The sequence below is a fragment of the Cyprinodon variegatus genome, unplaced genomic scaffold (genome assembly GCF_000732505.1).
Source record: "Cyprinodon variegatus isolate N-32 unplaced genomic scaffold, C_variegatus-1.0 Scaffold681, whole genome shotgun sequence".
NCBI lineage: Eukaryota > Metazoa > Chordata > Actinopteri > Cyprinodontiformes > Cyprinodontidae > Cyprinodon > Cyprinodon variegatus.
The window spans coordinates 144807-162709 of NW_015151134.1; the positions used below are offsets into that span (position 1 = coordinate 144807).

Genomic DNA, 17903 nt, shown 5'->3' on the forward strand with positions numbered 1-17903 from the left:
GATGAATCTGTGTGATAATTGTGACCCCTGCTGGACCCTGTCAGACGGTGCGTAAATCAAACTCACCTCCCGTGCAGAGGTACATAAAATCATGTTTTTTCTTCCTGAATATCGCCTATCAGGTTGTACGGCACTAAATATTCTGTATTGTATTTTGCCTTTCTGCTTAGATACAGGTCTACAAACCCCAGAAAATACAACTATTTTAGTATAAACTAAAGTATTACCAGGGGGCGTCACTGGTATATGTTTTTAGTTGTGCTTCCTGACAGCCCAGACTCGGGGCTTGCTAGCTCTTGTTAGTAGGTCACAGTCGCAGCTGCTCCTTCTGCTTCTAACAGAAACTCACAAATGGGCACAGGCTAGTTAGCGAGGCAGGTGGGTGCCCTATTAGCTATAATGCAGGCCAGAAGCTTGTTGTAAAATCTTGAAAGGTAATGTTATCATGGTGGCGACACAAACTCGCTAAATAAAGTAGCAGGTCCCCCCTTTTTTCCCCCATTTATTAGCTAAGTGTAGCTAACGCGGAAGGCGTCTTCCTCTAGTGTAAAGCAATGGTGACGGATTTAATGCTCTGCACCTTTTAGAAGTCATTTCCTCCACTTTAAAGGATGTCTAAACGCCTGCGAAATACTGAAGTGTGCGCAGATTGCTGTGTTTCAGGTAAGCTCGTTCACTTTTTTTTTAAGGTTTGACTTTTATCTGTTGACTTTTGGTTATTAACGCACCGGGATGTGATCAGATTATGGTTCTCGCCCCGCGGCGCTTCTTCTACTTAACGGTTCCTCCCTGCTATAAACACAAGCTGATGGGGTGTCAATTAGATTAGAGAAAATACTTCAGGTTTAATTTTTGTAATATCCACCTGTCCTCTTTGAGTCAAATCTGAAGTTCCCTTCATTTATAAATCCAAACAAAAAAGTTTTTTTTTTCTTTTTTTTTCTTTTTTTTTTTTTTTTTGCAAATCTACAAGTTTATAGATATTATTGTTCAGATCTGTTTAGACATGGGCAGTAGTTGTAGCACCAGAAACATAAATATTACTTTATTGTTATCATCACTGGTTGTAATAATAGCCAAGGTGGTAAAAGGTGATATTTTAACTATTGGACAACTCCTTCTTATAAAATGGTTCAGTCTTCTTGTTGAAGACATTGTTATAAGCATTCAGATTGCAAAGGTAAGTTTTGATTAGCTCTTGAAGTTAAGAAGACAGTCTATTTATTGTAAGTTAGGTTTGAACCGAGATCTGGTATAGTTTATCTGCTGTATGTATTATTTTTGCTCAAACAAAAACCCATATATCATAACTTCTCCACTTGTAGTCTAGGAAATTGGTAATAATTACTTTGCATTTTTTGCTGGGCGACCAGAGGCATATCCTTCTGCATTTAGAGTACATAGTTCTTCAACAATGCTTCCTTCTCTAATTATAAAGACAATATAGGGTGATATTTCACTCATTGCACATTTTGTCTGATAGGAGATCAGTTTCCTTAAATCCCCAATCCCCAAAAACATTAACACAGGTATTATTACATATAACTTTGGTCTTTTTCTCATGGTAATCATTGAAAGCATCTATTGTTTTATCCTCTAGCCTGAATGTCATTCTCTTCACTTGTAGAGTATTTTTTTCTTTTAAATAAATGTAATGGCAGAGTAGTGGGCAAAATCCTAGGATTGTTTACTATTTTTATTTATTTTTTGCTGCCTTAAGATTGCCGAAAGGATGTATGTTAGCAAAATTTATACCCAATCTTTTACTAGGAAAAAAAAATATTTGTTTACATTATAGAAATTTCTTAAACTGAAGCCTGCAATGGCAAATCGCAAGCTTTTTTGACTGGACAGCAGAGCCTGTGTTTGGTGAGATTTAATACATAGCACAGCTCGCAAATTTACTCCGCCTAACGTGACTTGAAGGAACAGCAAGTACTTTTAATGAAAGTTATTGTTCAATTCGACTCGCATTCAAGCCCACACCTACTTCAGTCCAGTAGAGACCGTACCATCATCATCCTACGAGGGAGATCTGCTCGTTGAAGTAAATTATAGGCCTGGGAGAAGCTTGGGGCGAACTTTCACACTGTAATGGGCCTATGAAAGAGGAACAAATAATAGCTGCATTGTTTCTCAGATACTTTTCAAAAGTCCCATTTAAAGGAAAAAGAAGTGACGTGATGCTTTCAGCATGCACAGGAAGCAAAACAGGATGCAGAGCGCATTGACTGCATCACTGCTGTTGCAGAACAATTCTCTTGTTTTATAGTGTTTGATGGTTTAATTTGCTTAGAGACTCTGCGATACATAGCTTCCCTTATTTAAAAAAACAAAAAAACCTTGCTGTGCTTTAATTTATGTGAACTATCTTTTGCTTTTATTGCTATATGAGCAAGTTCACAAAGTATGCAAGACTTCATCTCTCGTCACTAGGATTGGTTAACCCCGGGGGTTTTTCAGCAGCTGCCCCAGCATATGGCTGGTACCGGTTGTTGTCTGTTTATATTTTTGGAGTTTTGGGATGCAGCATTAAGTTTAGCCCCTCTCTTTGAGAAAAGCATGAAGGAGGCATGTCAGCAACTCCCTGTGGAGAGTTGTTAAGTGGAGAAAAAGAGGACCCAGGAGACAAAATCTGACCGCCAACCCCAGCAGCTGTTGCTTCTGCACCTCAGCTGCTACTTAGACATTTACAGTCCTCAGTGTCTGTCTTCCCTTTCACAAAGCCAGATACATTGTATGCCTGATGGTTTAGAGGATGTGGGGGTCTTATGAGTTCATCGGATTGTTTTGGTCTAATTTAGTGTTGGAAAATGAATCTGATTGAAGATGGCACTGGAGAAAACTCTTTTACATCCAAACTCAATCTGCTATCAAATTGATTATTTACCCACATGTATATGGCAGGAGCACAGTATCTCTTCTTAGCACCATATATTACCTTCATACACAGCTCTTTTCTGTTTCTCTTTTGACTCAACATGGCTTTGAAAGAGGAAGCTGCTCTTTCAGAAGGTGCTTCCACCTCATAACTGTTGGTCCTCACTTCCTTTTTACAGTTAAAACAACTTAAAACAAACAAACAAAAAAAACTTAATTGCCCTATTGAATGTTTATTTTTTTTAGCCATCAGTACTTGACTTTATGCTCCATCACACTTTGGCTCTACACAAAGACAAGGGGCCAAAGTACATGAGCAAAGCCACCTCTGAATCACTTAAAAACCAAACTAGTTAGTTGGTTTAGGAGATGTTTTTTTATTTTTATTTTTTACATAGGAGCCTCCTTTTTTGCACAATGAATACATTTTTTTTTCTCCAATCAAATTTTTGTATTTACTTGGGCTATCTTTATCACCTTTCGTGATTTGTTTGATCAACTGAAATATTTAAGACGGCCATAAGGGGGAAAAAAAACAAGAAATCTGTAACGGGGCTGACACCTTTGCACAGCACTTAATGTGATCCACTATTTAAAATAAAATATAACTTCTCAATTCTATTCTAATTTACTTAGAAGTACCTGAACATTTTACAAAACGTTTTTATTTCCCAGCCATCTCTGTTCTGACCTTCTAAATGAAAAGTTCTGATGAATTTTTCTTTTCCTAAAATGTAATTTCTGTGACATGGTTGCAAGTTTCCTGATTTTGGCTTTGTTCCCCTGCTTTCTAGAGCCTCGCTGGGCCTCTGTGAACAGAGGGGTGTTGATTTGTGACGAGTGCTGCAGTGTTCACCGAGGTCTTGGAAGGCACAGCTCCCAAGTCCGTCACCTGACCCATTCTCCATGGCCCCCAACGCAGCTCCAGGTTGATGAGACAGACAGAATACTCATTTATGTTCAGCTTTTTTTTTTTGCAAACCTCTGTGCTATTCTATGCAATTGTCCTCTCTACACACCCAGGCCTTACACATTTGCACAGCAAGTATTCATGGAGGCAGTTTTTATTGAATTTGACAGGTTTTAATCTTTAATTTAATCTTTGTTTTACTTCTATTAGATGGTGCAAACGTTATACAGCAATGGTGCAAATTCAATATGGGAGCACTCCCTTCTGGACCCTGCATCTGTGATGAGTGGAAAACGTAAAGCTAATCCTCAGGACAAGCTTCAGTAAGATATTTTTCTTGTGTGTTTTTCTGTCTTTATTTTTAAATGAATTATCAAATGCAGTAATTGTCGCTGTGATTCAGTTTGCTTCTTTGCCAGTTTGTACCTCTGTTTCGTACTCTGTGTTGTCCCTTCTGACACCCGTTTCATAACCATGTATTACATATTTTTAAAACATTGTTTGTGTTTTCCTGAATTATGCTGATAGTCATAAAAAAATTCAAATGACACTTCTTGTTTGTTTTGATTTTTTTTTTTTGTTGTTGTATTTTTTATATTAAAAAAAATGAAAAAGTAGAACTGTAAATTTACAGTCATATGTTTATATTACTGTTTATATATATATATTTTTTTACTATTTTCCAAGGCTGCACTTTAAAAAAAGATGGAATTGTCCAGAGAGCTGTTCCAAACGTAATTTCTTTTTGTTTTACACTTGTGTAAACAAAATGACAAATCTGTCTAAGTCTTAGTCTAATATAAACAAATTGTATTTAATGTCCACTAATCTAAGTTATGATCATTTGATTAATTGAGTTTAATGTTAATGTTAGAAATAAGGATAAAAACATAATGCTGTATATCTGGCAAAAATGTAAGCATAAACATTAAAATGTGTAATAAACAGACGTGAGATTTTCAGGATTTAAATGATGATGAAAATAAGATAATTGCTGCTTACTCTTTTATGTCATATTTCTCTTTTAAAAGCCCAAACAAATCGGAGTTTATTAGAGCCAAATATCAAATGCTGGCGTTTGTCCATCGTATGCCCTGCCGTGAAGATGACAGCTCTACAGCAAAGGATTTAAGCAAGGTAAGGAGAAATGGCTGATCACTGTGGAACATGCAGCACACTCATTGGCCTATGATGGATCTGTTAAAGCCTTAAGAAAATAATTCACAGATTGCAGAACGCTTTTTAGATGAGTATGTTTGTTTATTGAGAAAAAAATATAATGCAAAATACTTTTAAACAATAGTCAGAATTGTAGCAAAACAGCATAGCCTTGAGTCTGTATATAATATTTGTCCATCTCAAGGCCTGCTGGCCGAATCTGGTCCGCAACATAATTATCTGCCACTCCAGTGTAAAAAAAGCCATATCATGTTGTAAAATAGAGGTATGTGTCCTTTAAAAGTGTGCAAAGTAGTTAAAACTGATAAATAGTAGTAATGTAATACCATAACGGTTTGCTCCTTTTAAATGCAATGGTGAGATTAAAATTTTAATTTATACAGCTGCAACTTGCCCTTTGAAAGACTCGATTATGCTCATAGAAATGAGTTTGGCGGAGGAAGGGATGGTAAAGGAGGATCTTTTGCAGCAAATCATTTGGTGTTTGGATCATTAAGCCGTTTATTTTAAGGCTGCCCAGATTAGAGGAAGATGATTTACTTAGATTTTTTTATTATTTTTTTTGCCTTATGTTTTTTTTTTGTAAGCTTACAGTAATATTTATTTTCCAGCAACTTCACTCAAGTGTGCGCACAGGAAATCTAGAGACTTGTCTGAGGCTGCTGTCTCTGGGAGCACAAGCAAATTTTTTTCATCCAGTGAGTCTTGCTTTTCTATTTCAACATTAAATTTTTTTGAACATATATTCATGTTGATTGTTCTCACTGTGTTTTTGGTCATTGTCTCCTCCAGGAAAAGGGAAACACTCCTTTGCACGTAGCTGCGAAGGCAGGCCAAGCATCTCAGGCAGAATTGCTAGCTGTTTATGGGGCCGACCCTGGAGCTCTAGACAGCTATGGCAAAACCCCCATTGACTATGCAATGTGAATCTTGTCACATATTAACACATTGAAGATTTTTTTTAAACTCTTTTTATGACATTTCTGGATTTATGCAATTTAACTGTATGCGTACCTGTTGTTTTGTTTTTTTTTTCAGAGACCTTGGTCACTTTGAGTTGGCAGACAGACTGGTGGAGATTCAGTATGAACTTACTGATCGACTGGCATTTTATTTATGTGGCAGAAAACCAGGTTAGCAGTGACACGAATGTTTACTGGAGAGTCATCTAGGATTTTGCTTTATCAAACTGAAATGTTAACGGTCAACGGTAATGTGGAGCAGGAAATGTGGGGTTAGCGTGATTATTTTTCACCTCTGGTTAAGCTTTTAGCTTTTTTCATTCACTTATTTCGTGCTTTAGCACAAAGACGGGTAAGCATAAAAGCAAAAGGGTACTAAATTGTTTGGATGTTATAATTGGAAGCCTTAATTTGAGGGTTGATGCACAACACTGTCTGCACAACAAATAAGTAGTGATGGCAAACCCTGCAGCTTTATTTGTAGTTCATTAGATAAAGAGTCATTTAGTAATTTGAGCTGTAAGGAGTAGAAAGTCAGGAGAAATGTGGCCTGAATGTATTAGCTAGGAGACCTAACAAACCTGCAACCGACATGCAAGTTTAAAAGTAGCCTGGTTGTAATTTGTAGGTTTTTTCTTTATCTAGCACAGTGCATCCCAGCAGGTGATAGACTGCACTGTGTAAAGAAGCTAATAATTAAATTCAGTTTATTTATATAGTGTTAATTCACAACACAACAATTTAACTGTCAAAGTTCACCATAATGACTTCCTTTTAATGCAAAATCGCTGCACTTTGTTGCTGTAAGATCAGTTAACCTTGTATCAGTGTATTTTAAGGACAATTGATTATATAGAAAACATTTTAAGACATAATCAGTTAATAAAACAACGTATTAGATTTTTTTAAGATACAACATTTATAGTGAGTTAAAAATCTATTTTTTTTTGTCTGTTGTGCAAACAAAGTAGAAATGAGGTTACTGTTATTTTTAATTTATGTTCAAGACATTTAAAAAAACCTCCAAAGAGCTATTGCCTTTTTGTCCTAATCTGGAACCTTTAGTTGTGTTTATCGATTTAAACTTGAACAGACAATCTAACTAAATTTGAAGCACTTCGATCTGTTTTTCACCTCCAGGAAAAAAAAAAAAAAAACTAAACAGAACTGCCTGTATTTGAGTTCAGTATGTTTTAAAATAAAAAGAGAGTTAAATAACTACTCTTTTTCCTTTTTAAAATTTAATTACTGGTCTCTTGTTACAAAATCCAACTACCAAAACATACATGGACTTGCAATGTTTTTTTAAAGAATGGTCATGTACATTCATGATACCTTTTTTTTCCCTGTTAGATCATAAAAACGGCGAGCACTTCATTGTTCCCCAGATGGCAGACAGGTATGTTCAGTTCATGAAAGTCCGACTTCATGTCTATCACCAGTGTGTGAATGACTGAATGTGGTGTAAAGTTTGTTTGCATGTACACGCCATTTACCATTTACCACAATTGACCAGTTTCCATTGATGCAGTGCAGTCAGGCTTTTCTTTATAGCTTTTTTTCTCCAGCCTCTACCAACCCACTCTTTGCTGCCTTCCTAATCTAGTCAAGTGACCCTTTGCAGTGATTGTTATTCCCAAGATCTCTGTAATCGTAGGGAATAATACAATTATTCTGAAAAGAGCTGTAAACAAATCTGCCTTAAATTAACTTCAGTCAGATAAATAGTTTTCAGACTTTGGGCTTTGAGTAATTGATATATTTGATATTTTTCACTTGCTGCCTTTTGATGGAACAGAAACGTGTAAGTATAAGTTGGGGGAAAAAAAAAAGATCAATTTGATGTTTGATGCCAATCATTTGTATATCATTAAAATAGTTTTTTTGTTCTCTTTGTAGCTCTCCAGATTTAACAGAACTTGCAAAAGCAGCAAAGAGAAAACTGCAGTCGGTAAGTATTTTGTTTACCATTAGAGATTTTATTCTACCTCCTAAGGCTTAACCCAGCGTTATCACCCTTCATGCAGCTCAGTAATCATTTATTTGAGGAGCTGGCCATGGACGTGTATGACGAAGTAGACAGACGAGAGACGGATGCAGGTAAAGGAGAAGGTCATCCATGTGTCACCTTTCCAACCAGTTTACAGAAAGGTTCATATATACACACCTCTGTCTCCTGTTGTCTGCAGTCTGGTTGGCCACACAGCATCACAGCACCTTGGTGACTGAGACAACTTTGGTCCCCTTCCTTCCTGTAAACCCTGAGTATTCATCAACAAGAAACCAGGCAAGTCAGCTGCTCTGCTGCCATACTCTGCTTTTTACTGCAAATATGAATTAGAGACTGCCTCTTGACTGCTCTATCTTTCTTTAGGGTCGACAGAAGCTGGCAAGGTTCAACGCACATGAATTTGCTACTTTAGTCATTGACATATTGAGTGATGCCAAACGCAGACAACAAGGGAATTCAGTTTGCAGCCCGAAAGGTTGGTATCCTCGACGTTCCCCATCTGTCTCATAACAATCAGAATTTCGTTTCAAGAACAAGACAAAAATTGGTTATTGTAAAATGAAAAAAGCAAATTGCATTTTATTTTACTAATTCATATTTATAATGACTTAAAATCTGGTGTGCATTTGTGTTTAGTACAGAAAATGACACCATGAGGAACGCAGTTAGGTCAGGAATACAGGGAGACGGATTTAATGCAGAATTTCAGTTATAAAACAAGATTCCAGCCATAGATAATCTCAGAGTTTGTGGAAGCTGCTAACCTGCCAGGACATGGCCTTCCACCTAAATAATAGATTGTGCAAGGTAAGAAGTCGGAGAAGGAGTAACTGCAGTAACTCTGGAGGAGCTGCAGAGATGTTCAGTTCATCTGTGTACCAAACTACTGTAAGCGCAATTAATTAAACACTTTGCTTTTCTGGAAGATAAACCAACAAGGCCCTCTTTACAGTTTGCTAAAATCTTGTATTGTACACAGCATACATGGTCCTCTGGTCGGTTAGACGTGGCTATAGCAATACTATGCTGTTTGGTAGACGGAAGCTCGTCCGACTTGACTTGAAAGTAGAGGAAAATACATCAACCCTAAACATACAATAATATAATTAGATATGCACTTAGAATAGGAACATTCAGTTTTCTTTTTTTGTTATTTTAAAAATAAATCATCTTATTTCACTGGGAAATAACTTACTTACCTCCTCCATACAAGGAAATACACCTATTTCCAGAAAAAGAATGCATGCGTTTAATTTCTTGCAGTGGGGCTTCGACCGAATAATGAACATGTTTTTAAGGTGCTGTATCAAACACGCAAACACTAACTTTGCAACTTTTCTTTGTTCATTTCAGACAATGTTGAACTTTTATTGAAGGGTGTGGCTGTCAGACACAGCAGTGATTATGACAGTGTAGCTTCAGATGAAGATACAGATCAAGAGCTCCCTTCAAGCAAAGGAGACAGAACAAAGGTATTAAACCTATAATACCCGAGTTTTACAAGAGGACAAATTCTCCCAGTTCTTGGTTTGGTTTTAACCCGTTTCCTTAACAGAGCCTGGACTCTGACCTCTCTGACGGCCCTATAACTATGCATGAATACATGGAGGTGAAAAACGCACTTACTGCCTCTGAAGCTAAGATCCAGCAACTCTTGAAAGCCAACGACAATCTGAACGACGAGCTGAGGCTGATGCAGAAAAAGGTATCCACTGCACTCCACCAATAAGATCACTAACCCCGGGGAGTAGGGGGGGGCGGGACTGGAGGTACAGAGCAGCTTCTGCTGCACAGTGGGAAGTGATCCAAGTCAACCAATCTGCACTGATCAACCTTCCTTTCAACCAGCATGCTTTAGACCCTGAATTGAACAATGGACATTTTCTTTTTTTTTTTTCTTCCTTGTTTTATGTTAACTTTAAAAACTTAATTAATGCATCTTTCTTTTTTTTCATTTAATAATAGGTTACATTTTTATTATGTATAAGTTGGAGTGAGTTATGGCATTTACTGTTACTAACAAGCATGTTGTAATAATGCATGAAATAATTAACTCTGGAATTAACTTTTTGTGAAATAACAGCGATAAACTGACTGTGTTTGTATGTGTTGCTCCATTGTGAATGCTGTTTTTTTTTTTTATTACAGAAATATTGCAGCCAATTTCTTTTAGCTGCACTTTCAGATCAGTTCACATAGAAAATGATCCCTGTTGCACAGGTTTTGTGCAGTCTCAATTTTCAGTATTTGTGTTTTTTTTAGTGCTTGTTTTAAATTCTTAAATAGTATTTGACCCTTATGAATGTACAGTTCTCAATAAATTAGAATATTTAGAAAAGATATATTTTTTTAGCCATTTCAAAACCAGAAAGTGAAATTGCTTTCACGCAAATAAACTTCAGCGATTTTTGTTTTACAGCAAAGTTGTTTTTTTTTAAAATTAGAATATAACTTAGGAATGTACTTTTTTTTTTTTCAGTCAAAAACTGTGGGGCCATGCTCATTGGAGCAGCCTCTGTTACCTTTGGCATTGTGGACAGAAGGGAAATGAAATCGGCAGGAATTGCTCTATAGCTTTAACATTAAACTGTGCTTAAGCAGGATGTTCCATTAAAATTAAACATCTCTTTTATATGGGAGACCTGTATGAGAAATACCAATCAGAAAAATACACAATTTCCTGGTAGATTTATGGTATGACTTGGATCTTGATAAACAAAGTGGACCAACAGCAGCTGAATACATGGCTCTAGAAGCAATCCCTTATTATGGAAGCTTCGATCTGGACCACAATCAATTGGGATTTGTTTCTGAATTTGAGTTTAAAATGAAATACAGACTTTAGACCCCTGATCAGCAGTCTGGTCCTTGTTCTCTCTAATTATTAAATCTGGATGCTTTTGTGTATGGGGAGGCATTGACTTGGGCTGTATTTTAAATTTTCCCTTAACTTGGGATTAGCTTTACTTCTCAGCCAACTTTAATTTTATACCTCACTTTTTCCTTCCATTAAACTTTAAAAGCAGTATTCTTGTATACAGCTTTCTTGAACAGCCAACCTCTTTGGAAAGAGTTTTGCAGCTTTGAGGGATGTATCAGTTTTCTACATCTTGATAGTGTAGTACACTATCAGAACACCACAGCTGGAAGCCCTAAGCATCTTTTTTACCAGGAATTAAAACTTAGAACATATAAAGGAAATTCTAATTTATTGAGATTTACCTGTACTTCTTGTTTTTGTTTTCCTCTTCCTTTTGACTCTAGCAGGCCGTGTCCATTCATAGATAAGGCATTGTTCATGCCAACATGTTACTACTGATCATTTTCTTGGTACAAAAGACCATTTGGAATTAAGCTTTTAATTTTTTTATTCATAATTATCATATATCTGAACTATAGATTTTGTACCTCTTTCTTCTACCTATTCTTTGCTATCTTCTTTTTGTGGAATGCAAATTACTGCCTTCATTTTGGGGCCAGTTTTTGCTTTTCCTCTGAATTTCCTTTAATGATTCTCATATCAGCCTGTCTGTGCCGTCGCTGCATCTTTGTGCAATAGTCGCCTGCTTGCTTATGACTTGCTTGGCATTTTGAGACTGCATTAATTTAGTCGGCATTAATTCGGTTTGGTCACAGCCTGACAATACTGATGGATTTAATTTGGCATAATGAAGATGATTGGTAAATCTTTTGTCATTGGAACAGCTTTAGATTTTGTTTAAGGTTCTAAATATCAACAAAGATCTGCTTAATTATTGCTATATTAAATGTTTGTGTTAGTTCAAATAAGTATAATTTATTCCGTTTTAGACCAAATCTAATGTAGAAATGTATAAAAACTGTAAGTCAGAGAGGGTTTCCAGGATAAGTAATAGGGACCAAAGCTTGCTTTGCTCAGAGCGCCTCTTAGCACTGCTAACTGTCTTTTCCAGCTGCAATCTCTGCAAAGTGAGAACACCTCTCTGAGGCGGCAGTTCACAACAAATGTCTATCAGACCCCCAGCAGTACAGACTACCCTGACCCGTCCAGCCCCTCAGCCCTGAAACGCCGGCAGTCTGCGCGGGTCAGTCGGCCCATGTCAATGTACGAGACCGGCTCAGGCCTGAAGCCCTATCTTTCCAAAGGGGAAACTCCTTACCCAGAGGAGGGTCTCCCCTCCCTGCAACCCTTTCCATCCCATGTAAGTAAGACCTTTCCCCCTGCTCTCCTTCGCTGCTTCCACCCCCCCCTCCACTGCTTTCCATGTCTTCTTTCCTCATTTGGAAACATTTCTGCTGTCATTTAGGGTTCTGTTTAATTTTCTGGGCATTAAGTTGTTTCAAACACAATTATTGAAAATGTCAATGCCACACTTTTGTTTAATTTCTTTTTGTCCATTTTAGAAACCTACCTACATTGTCTCAGTTTACTGGATTGCTGCTTTATTTGGACAAACTGTATTTGTGGAAGCAAGACGGTTAGCTTTGCATTTTGTCCTGTTTTATGTGATTTGTATTAAAGCTACTGTTATAAACACTGTGTTTTTTTTAATGCATGCATCCACACACACATTCCTCTACTTTTGTTTTGATTTTATATTCTAACAGATTTCATGGTTATATCTAAGACTTTTCTTTTAACAGATTGGATTCTAACTACTTCTTTTGTTTGGAGTTTATGCAGTTTTTTTGGATCTTTCTAAAGAAGCATATTAATAGTTTTAATTTCTTCAAGTTTTAACCATTAAACAGCTTTATTTTTCATCAAAAGATCTATTTCATCTTCATGAGCTTTTCACATTTCACTCGGCCATATAATCTCAAGGGGACACCTCCATCTCCAGTTTTTTTTTTTTTTTTTTTTAAATCCTACACTTTGTCATTGAAATATGATTTAACTTCTGTCTTTAGACAGAAAGGGGTGCATTTGTGACCTCATCATCCCTTCCCTCATTTCCATCCACCCTGTCTTGGTCCAAGGACGACACTTCCCAACAGGTTAAGTATAATTTGCACTTGTGCTGCATCCCTGTGGGGGCCAGCAGATCCACTTGGAGCCCCCTCTATCTGTCCCTCTATCATAAGCTTCCTATGTTCTCCTGCTCTGCTGCATGAGCCGACTTCCCACTGGCTGCCGTCATCCTCTGTTAACAAGAAGAAGGGCACAGTTAGCCTTGCAAAAGTATTTCCTCTCCTTGAACTCAAGCATTTTGCCATGTTTCAAGTTTCACTGTGGTTTTTGGGAAAGACAGACATGTCTTTCTGTACATGTAATGAAGGAAAATGATCATCTAAATGTCATAAAGCTGCAAGTGATTTTAGGTGAACCTCTATCTGCTTTAAATAATACGTTCATTCAGACTAGATGAAGAGCATCAAATAAACATTTTCTCATCTTTTTCAGGTTCTTTATTAGATTTAGGCCCTGGACCGTTTAAGCATTAATGTTCTTCGCACTAATTGAAGCTCTCGCTTTATATTTTAGGTTGTTTTCCCAGTGAAAGCAACACCGACCAGTTTCCCCAGCTCTGCTGTATTATTCTAACAGCATGATTCACACACCGCCATGTTTGACTAATGAAATTATGCGTTCAGGGTGGTGTTCTCACGACACATGGTGTTGGGCAAGTTGGCCCAAATGAAAACGATCTCTTCTGACAGGACCACCTTCTTCCCATGTGTCCTTAATGGCTTTTGGCAAAATCTAAATTGGATTTCATTAAGCTTTGGTCAACATCTGCTTCCCTATTCTTACTCAAACTGACATTAACCTTTTATTAATGAGAAAGTAAGAGTAAAGAGGTCTAAATACGAAGAGATTCCATACTCTTGAGATGGTTTATCACATCTAACCCAATAAAATAAAAGTGTAATTTTCAATGCATTGTGGCAAAAAAAAGTACAACGTGTGATTTCTTTTGTAAGGATATCAGCTGAACCTTGAGTTAAAAAGCAAACTGCAGCAGCTGCTTTTTTAACAGTTCATTCCTACACTTTGAAAATAATGTAAAAAGGGATGTGATGCAAAAGAAAAGTATATATAAATGTTTTTTTTTTATAAATGTTTGCTGCATTATAACATTAAAAGCAGTTAAGCTTAGCTTAACTTTACCTTGTGGGTGACAGCTTTGGCACCTAAAGAATGAAAATAGAAGCTTCCCTTTATAGCAGCCAAACATTTTGACCCCTAATAAGTGTTGTTTAAAAGATGAATATTCGGTTAAGGTAGAGCAGGGATTTATTTCATGTCTATGCATGAACATTTATGGAGGTAACATTAGTTGGACTGTCATTTAAGTCTGATTTTGATCTGGGTTTTTAAACTTGGAGGTCTGCAGTTTGTAAAAATGGTCAAAATGCTTGCAAGGCAAAATGTCAGTTTCCTTAATCCATGAGTCTGAAATCTTAACAGTATCAACATTTGGTCTTATAAAAACTTTATTAAAGTGATACACTTAAATAAAAACAAGCAAATCCGTACCAGCGATGTAAACGGTAACCGCTGCAATTGTAAAGTTTTTCTGCAGTTTTGTGTTTGGAAAACTTTCATTGTTTAATTTCAGTGTGAGATTTCTTTCCACAACCGCTAACTGCTTTTACTTTGACTTATTTAACCTTCACCTCAGGAATCTACAAGCCTTCATGCACCTGTCAACTTTTCTACTGCACTGGATTAACAGAGAAACTGGATATTGATCATGTTCACGCAGGATCAGCTTTGGCCTTAGACTATCTTGTTCCATATCTTGTATTTCCCCTGTTATGTTAAAGTTTGGTGCTCTGGCTTTATAAGCTTTATCAGCCTGTTTTATTTAGCTTTGCATTTTTTTTTATTTTCAGTTACAAGCACTTGTTTAGCAAACAAAGGTTTTATGTTTAGCATATTTCATTTATTATTTAAAAGCTTAGTCTGCAAAGTCCTTACATTTTTTTTTACTTGTTGCTAAATTTCTAACTAGACCTCAAAGTTGGAAAAGCAAAGCAGCGTACCAGAAAGTGACTATGACAACACATTCAATGACTCTGAGATGGAGGATTCTGGGTAAGACCTTGTTTATGCCAACAGATGCTTTTTTGTGTTTTTTGGTACATGTGATTTATTTGTAAATCTATGGACATATCTCTCTTTAGTTTTTGCAGGAGGGGGAGGCTGAGAAGCAGTGGCTGGCTGGGAGAAGGCAGCTCTATCCCTGAGCTGGATGACATGGAGTCGGACCCTACGCTTCCAAGCACGGAGGACGTCATCCGCAAAACAGAGCAGATCACCAAGAATATTCAGGAGCTCCTGCGAGCTGCTCAGGATAATAAACATGACAGGTCAGACTAAAGGAGAGGAGAGATGATATTCAGCCTTAATGTCCTTGCATCCATTTCAAACCTAACTTCTCTATTCGTCATCATTCAGTTTGTTTTTTGTTTTATTCTTTTTATCCACTTTTTCCTGCCAACATCTCTTCCTTCTCATTTTACCTCTGCTATCCTGATCCAATTCTCTTTGGCTTCCCCATCCTTCGCCACCTGTGTGTAGACCATGTGAGCGTGAAGGAGTCCGCCGACTCCGTCACAGCCTGGGATGTTTCAGCACACTGGTGCCATGGGCCGAGAAGGCCCCCTCTCCCCTCCAGTCTCTCAGCCTGCGGTCCCCTGACCCCACCTCCTGGTACTCTGGCTTCTGTCCCTGCCTCCCAGGCACAGTTTTATTCTCCTCTCCCTCACACGGTCTCTTTCCTCTGCCGTGCCTCACCTGCTAACAAGCTCTGGTTTTTTTTTTTTTATTGATTTTCCTTTGCATACTTTAGTTTTGTGTCTTAAAAAAATGTTTATGCGAGAAAAAAAGGTATGTTTAACCGTGCAACAGCTGTAAACTGACAGGATTTCATATTTCAGGTGTATGCTTTTGCTGTGGGGTGAATTGTTTCTAATATGGCATGTAAAACATTAATTATATAGCTTTACATAATGGTTAAGCAGCATATAAGTTTATTGCTTGTGTTGGATTTGTATGATTATGATTTTTTGTAATTATTTATATTTTAATCTTAAACTTTTTGTATTATTTTTTCAGTTTTCTCCCCTGCTCAGAAAGAATCCATACGGCTGTAACAGAAATGGCTGCCCTCTTCCCAAAGGTTTGATTTAAAAAAAATGTTGTACCCGTCTTGACAGAAATGATTAAATCATTGTATAATGTCATAATATATTTAAAAGAGATTTTACTTCTTGCATTGTAGTTGAAATTATTTTACAATCTATAGCCTCAACAGAATGGAATGCCTAGGTTTAAATTTATTGTTCATACAGGTAAAAAACATATATGCACATCCTATTAATGTTTTGATAAATGGACCTTAGCAAGTTTTGAAGGAACCAACAAGACTCATATTTCCTTCCTGATATTTGACCTGTTCTAACAGAAATGACAGAGCTCCATTAAATGTGTTGATTTATATTCATTAACCCCAGCATATTCTATATTTATTTAATAGATTAATGGCAGGGATTTTCCAGGGGCCTAATGGTAGCCTTTTTTATCCACTTCGGAATCAGTTTGGATGTGGTTTGGGATCTTTGTCCACCAAGTTTCAGCCTTCTAGATTTAAAGTTGAGAAATGTATTTATTCAAACCTGTTTGTGCAATTCACCAGAACTCACTGGCAGTGAAACTGACCAATCATCAGATTAGAGTAGCAAGAAACAGATCATCCTTTGGCCCTGTGATGTGGCACGCAGAGACTGTTCATCTGCAGCTGTCTGTATCACAGAGTATTATTCTTACATTTCATAGTGGTTATCCATTTGCAGCCACCTCCTGAGGTAGATAATGCATGTACCAGGGATGGAGTATTTTTTAAGTGTTTACTTCTACCCACTCCTTTTGGAGCAGGGATTTAAGGCATTAGGGCCAGATGGGATGTCCTGAGGGAGTCCATCATTGTCTTGTTATTTTGTTTTCTGCCATTGTCTGAATTGTTGTAAAGCAGTCGATCATCATTACTGATTCTAGGTCAACTTCATCCCGCATCCTGTGCTGGGCCACGTCAATTGGGTGTCTAGAGCAACGGCCCCCAAGCAGCATTAGCTTTGTGGTAATTATAGGTTACCAATATACCAGGCATGTCATTTAATCTGAGCGGTTTGGTTAAGGTGTTTAAAATTTAGACCTGGGGTCTCTTTAGCTACCAGGGAAATATGTGCATTACACAAAGTGGATGAATGGAAACAGATGGGAGACTCTCTCCAAATTCTTCAGCTTCACCTTATGGGTCTGCAATCTGCACTCTGGAGCCACAAGTGGCTCTTTTGGCCCTTTACAATGGCTCTTAATAGTGGCTAAAACATTAAAGAACCCACTAATGGTTTGGAATTCAGTATACTGACAAATACCATTCTTAGACACTTCAGACAACAGAAAAACAATACCAGAAATGTTTTATTTTTATTTAAAAAAAAATGTTTTTGTCATTAGTTCATAATCTGTGTTTATATTGTTTTTATATAAAATAGTATCGTAAAGAGGAAATGATGAAGACATTTTTTCTTCATCATTTTAACCCCGTAAATACTAAACCATGGAATAATAAACAAAACATGACCTTTTTGAAGCTACTGTTTTTATTTAACATTCTAACAAATAAAAACAGAAGAAATTTTAAATTATTTAAGTTAAAAAAATATTTTTTGTCATTTCTCTGAAATTTGTTATGGATTTTCTGTTCACCGCATGCGTGTGATTTTATAAATCATTTTTTTTCCAAGAACAAAAATAACGCACAGATGATGTAAAGGTCTCATAAACTCAAATATAAAACATTTGGTGCTAAATGGTCGAAAACTAAAAATGCAAATAAACAATAAATGGCAATTTCCTATAGCAGATGTTTAATGAAGATAATAAGTTGTGTCTCATCTAAAGATCATGTATTACACTCACCGGCCACTTTATTAGGTACCCCATGCTAGTAACGGGTTGGACCCCCTTTTG

The 17903-nt window shown here is 36.9% G+C and overlaps 1 protein-coding gene across 11 annotated transcripts in view; it reads left to right on the forward strand.

The window, feature by feature from the left end:
* The first annotated feature begins 276 nt into the window (after nucleotides 1–276).
* git2 (G protein-coupled receptor kinase interacting ArfGAP 2) overlaps nucleotides 277–17903 on the forward strand; it is a 20584-nt gene continuing 2957 nt past the window's right edge. Inside the window, exons 1-21 of one of the 11 annotated variants that reach the window (XM_015394347.1) lie at nucleotides 280–663; nucleotides 3675–3808; nucleotides 4001–4113; nucleotides 4822–4927; nucleotides 5581–5667; nucleotides 5762–5892; nucleotides 6008–6102; nucleotides 7285–7330; nucleotides 7730–7735; nucleotides 7831–7882; nucleotides 7959–8031; nucleotides 8121–8218; nucleotides 8306–8417; nucleotides 9296–9414; nucleotides 9498–9647; nucleotides 11875–12123; nucleotides 12833–12919; nucleotides 14881–14963; nucleotides 15053–15238; nucleotides 15450–15581; nucleotides 15987–16050. In XM_015394347.1, coding sequence (XP_015249833.1) covers nucleotides 612–663; nucleotides 3675–3808; nucleotides 4001–4113; nucleotides 4822–4927; nucleotides 5581–5667; nucleotides 5762–5892; nucleotides 6008–6102; nucleotides 7285–7330; nucleotides 7730–7735; nucleotides 7831–7882; nucleotides 7959–8031; nucleotides 8121–8218; nucleotides 8306–8417; nucleotides 9296–9414; nucleotides 9498–9647; nucleotides 11875–12123; nucleotides 12833–12919; nucleotides 14881–14963; nucleotides 15053–15238; nucleotides 15450–15581; nucleotides 15987–16050 — 2175 coding nt within the window. In that variant the 5' untranslated portion in view covers nucleotides 280–611. Of the gene's footprint in view, nucleotides 664–3674; nucleotides 3809–4000; nucleotides 4114–4821; nucleotides 4928–5580; nucleotides 5668–5761; nucleotides 5893–6007; nucleotides 6103–7284; nucleotides 7331–7729; nucleotides 7736–7830; nucleotides 7883–7958; nucleotides 8032–8120; nucleotides 8219–8305; nucleotides 8418–9295; nucleotides 9415–9497; nucleotides 9648–11874; nucleotides 12128–12832; nucleotides 12920–14880; nucleotides 14964–15052; nucleotides 15239–15449; nucleotides 15611–15986; nucleotides 16051–17903 lie in introns of all 11 variants that reach the window. The other 10 variants (XM_015394352.1, XM_015394355.1, XM_015394350.1 and 7 more) reach the window with 10 other exon arrangements.